A 3,449-nucleotide genomic window follows, 5' to 3' on the forward strand; every position below is an offset into this window, starting at 1 on the left:
CAAGAAAAAATGAACAAAAAGAAAGGAAAGGAAAATCTGGAAATAAAATTCTTAAATAAATCCCAAAAAAATGATGAAGAGAAAAACAGAACAAAATAAAGAACGAAACCTTCTACAACCTTTACCCAAAGGGTCTCGCGCTTCCCTTTATATATAAAAGCAACGATCATACAAATCCATCCATACAACACACGCACAGAAGGCTAGATACATGGGTGTTAATGAACAACTACACTACCCCATAACACTCCAAGCAAACTACATGAGGAAGCTGCTTGAAGTCTCCGGAGCTCTCAACCGTGAATGAATCACCACGACGAGACGGAGCCGTATACGACAAGTCGGGTAATCCAAGGCGGCGCCTTTAAGAAAGGCACGACATCGGACGCCACCGCATAATCCAAGGATCAAGGTTTCCTTCGAAGCAACATGAAGAACGAAGAGTAACTAGGACGACGCCTTCAAGAAGGAAATGACGCCCATAGTCGCCGCCATCATGGCGACCGAGAGGGAGAGGCCTTTGGAGTGCAAGTATTTTCTGGCACAGAGGTGTCGGAAGTAACGTTTCATTTATTCAATCTTTTTTTTTTGGGAAAAACATTTTTTCAATCTTACTTGACAGTCAACCTCTGTCGTGCAACCCAATTTAAGGAACCAGGTAACCGCGTGTCTCTATGTATACTAAAGCAGTTTATAGATATCCTGGTGATGTGTACTGATTGTCACTTTCACGTTTGAATGGTTGGTGCAGACTGATAAGATCTAAGCTGAGCAGAACTCTGCAGAAGAAAGCAACACAAGCAGGTTGCCACAAGTCATGTTCCGTAGAAACCCATAAAGAGTAGCTTCGACGTCGAAGAAACCTTCCTCCCTAAGATCTCACGCATGGCGATCCTCATATCTTCCATTGCTTCCAAAGCCTTGGCCCTCTACACTCCGGGGATTTCTCGGCATCGAAGGAGCACGGTTTCATTCGCATCGGCTCGTCGTCCGCGGATCCTTGCCATGAAGTTCTGGGGCGCCAACCATAACCTGCCGATCAGGAGAGCAACACAGTAAGTGCCTTCTTGTTCTTAGGATGCAGTTACTGTACAAGATCGTTCAGTATATTTCACGTGTCATTTTCAGAATCCCCGCAGCTGTTCCAGGCCCCGAAAATTTGCCAAGAGTAAATCTCCCTATGTCCAACATGCCTTCATGGTGAGTGCAGAAGAGTTACGGTTGCACGTGTTAATTTCATCCATTTCCTTCTCACATTCACAGGCTATATGTGGTTCTCTCAGGGTGACCTTGGTCGTCGGTGCCGTCCTTGTTGCAATACCGATTTACAGAAAGATAAGAGCATTGGAAGGTAAATTTGATTCAGATATCCACGACTTCTGTACATGTTATCTGTCGATCTTAGCGTGCATTTTCATCTCAACTTCTGTCTGTGGTTGTAATTGCAAATCGCGTCTGTAGATAAGGTGGAGAAGACGGCGGAGGTGGCAGTCGAGGTAATCGACACGGTGGCCGAAGCTGCCGAGAAAGTCGCCGGCGAGGTGGCCGAAGCGTTCCCCGAAAATGAAGGCCTCAAGGAGGCAGCATCCAGGATCAAGACCGTCGCCGATGCGATCGAGGAGGACGCCGAGAAAGCCGAGGCACTAATCCATAAGGTTAGGTTGATTACCTAGTTTATTACTTGCACGTTTTGGCTTCCTGTGAATCCAAAGCTGAAAGTTCCTCAACGTTTACACTACGACAGCTGCTGATGTTCAGTAGTGTTGCTTAACTAGGTCATGGTGCAGCCGTGCAAGTTACCGGCCGTTCCATGCTATATCCGCAAGTTAGAGATGCGTGTTGACTTCTAGAGTTATAGGGACAAGCATGTTAAGCAGCGTTGCTACACTACTTGTGTAGCGGATATCCAATTCAGCTCCGGATAGCATTTGCCCCTGCGCGTTAAAAATGTTTTTGCAAATATTAAAAGACCACGAAGAAAAATTAGCAGACAAGTGCTCAGGGGAAAAGCCCAATCACTTTAACTTGTGCAGAAAATCAAGTTGAGTGCCCCATTTTTGGCATTTCTAGACCACTGAATCTTTTTTTTTTGGCGGACGAAACAAAATTGTCTAGTTTCGCATGAAAATTGTCAAGCACGCATTGGACACTACAAGAAGGTGTAGAAAAATCAGATTTCTTTAAATTTGTTTGACATTCATTCTGAATTTACTGTTCATTTGGTCCGGAGAGCTAAAACGTCATCCTGATAGCATTGGATGGCAGCTAGTAGTAATTGGTAGTACACTGAGCAACATGTGGGGCACTTACTGCTTAGCATGTGATGATATTCGTTTTCATGTTGGAAGGTATAAATGAAACTCTCTCTATCTTTCCTGGTTAACGCAGGTTGATGAGATAAAGAAAGAGGTGGATTCCGTGGTCGGTCCTATCATCGACGTGGTCATGAAGGAGAGTGGAGAAAGAGGAGTCATAGATGAACCCAAGAGGAAAGAAACGGACAACATATAAGAAACATGTCTTACAGGCAAATAAATATAACTAGTCGTCAACCGTGCATTCGCATGGGGTGTATATAACTATATATAAAATGTCGATAAATAACCAGTAACAGCTTGAGTTCATCATTATCATTTGGCCCTTGTCTCATGGTCATGAATTTTTGTTTCAGTACAGAATTCTAGGAAACGTATACATATTGAACTGCTTGTGTTTACAAAATTACACTAACTTTACATTGCTTTCGTATCCCTTAAAGCTCACCATATCTAGTAGTCCCCACTAAGAAAAATGAAGGAACGGCCTACCCAGCAGAACATTTTACCCTTTTTTCTATATTATCACATGAATGTTTTCTCTAGTCAGTCACTTTTTCCTTTTTCCTTTTTATTTTTTATAGAAATATAAACATATTTTGATAAATACAACAATATTTGTTAAAGCCAGAACACTTTTCCGTCTGTCCCTCTGCACGCGTGTGTGATTATGAGGTAACACCAATGATATGAAATGCAACTCATTTTTCACATGTTGAGGAGTGATTAATCTCCAATATCAGTATTCTTATTGTTTGAACACTAGGTATAATATGAATGTATATATGCAGGTTCTATGCAATGTGTGTGCAACTTATACTACTATCAATAAGTTGTACTATTATTTTCTTGATCTTGAATATTCTACAATAGTGTAAATTATATGCAAACCAAGTGTGATTTTTTATTGTTTATTTTAAGAGTCTTTTCCTCATTTCTATTTTTTCAGGGTAATACCAATGCACTTAGTTTATTCTACCTTAGAACCACTTTCGCTTTTGTTTTATTTCTTTGTATTGTTTCTTCTTTTAGGGTAATGCCAATGCCTTTCGTTCATTCTACCTTGAAATAATAAATATGGTTTTATTTTTGTGATCAAGTAGTCCAGAGGCAATGGCCTTATGGCCACTTATG

General features: G+C 41.3%; 1 protein-coding gene across 1 annotated transcript; it reads left to right on the top strand.

Moving 5' to 3' along the window:
- The first annotated feature begins 750 nt into the window (after window positions 1-750).
- On the top strand, window positions 751-2,724 carry LOC123053460 (uncharacterized). Its single transcript, XM_044476941.1, has 5 exons — window positions 751-1,055; window positions 1,129-1,200; window positions 1,284-1,351; window positions 1,462-1,655; window positions 2,389-2,724. Exons 1-5 carry the CDS (start codon window positions 886-888, stop codon window positions 2,509-2,511), a joined length of 627 nt encoding a protein of 208 aa, XP_044332876.1. The 5' UTR covers window positions 751-885; the 3' UTR covers window positions 2,512-2,724.
- Window positions 2,725-3,449: the final 725 nt, after the last annotated feature.

Source organism: Triticum aestivum, chromosome 2D (genome assembly GCF_018294505.1).
Source record: "Triticum aestivum cultivar Chinese Spring chromosome 2D, IWGSC CS RefSeq v2.1, whole genome shotgun sequence".
NCBI lineage: Eukaryota > Viridiplantae > Streptophyta > Magnoliopsida > Poales > Poaceae > Triticum > Triticum aestivum.

What these genes read in the sequence shown, in the direction of transcription:
- LOC123053460 (XM_044476941.1), top strand. Translation starts at nt 886, where the DNA reads ATGGCGATCCTCATATCTTCCATTGCTTCCAAAGCCTTGGCCCTCTAC. An exon ending in ATGTCCAACATGCCTTCATG is followed by an intron (nt 1,201 to 1,283) that starts GTGAGTGCAGAA and finishes TGGTTCTCTCAG; the next exon opens with GGTGACCTTGGTCGTCGGTG. An exon ending in AAAGATAAGAGCATTGGAAG is followed by an intron (nt 1,352 to 1,461) that starts GTAAATTTGATT and finishes TCGCGTCTGTAG; the next exon opens with ATAAGGTGGAGAAGACGGCG.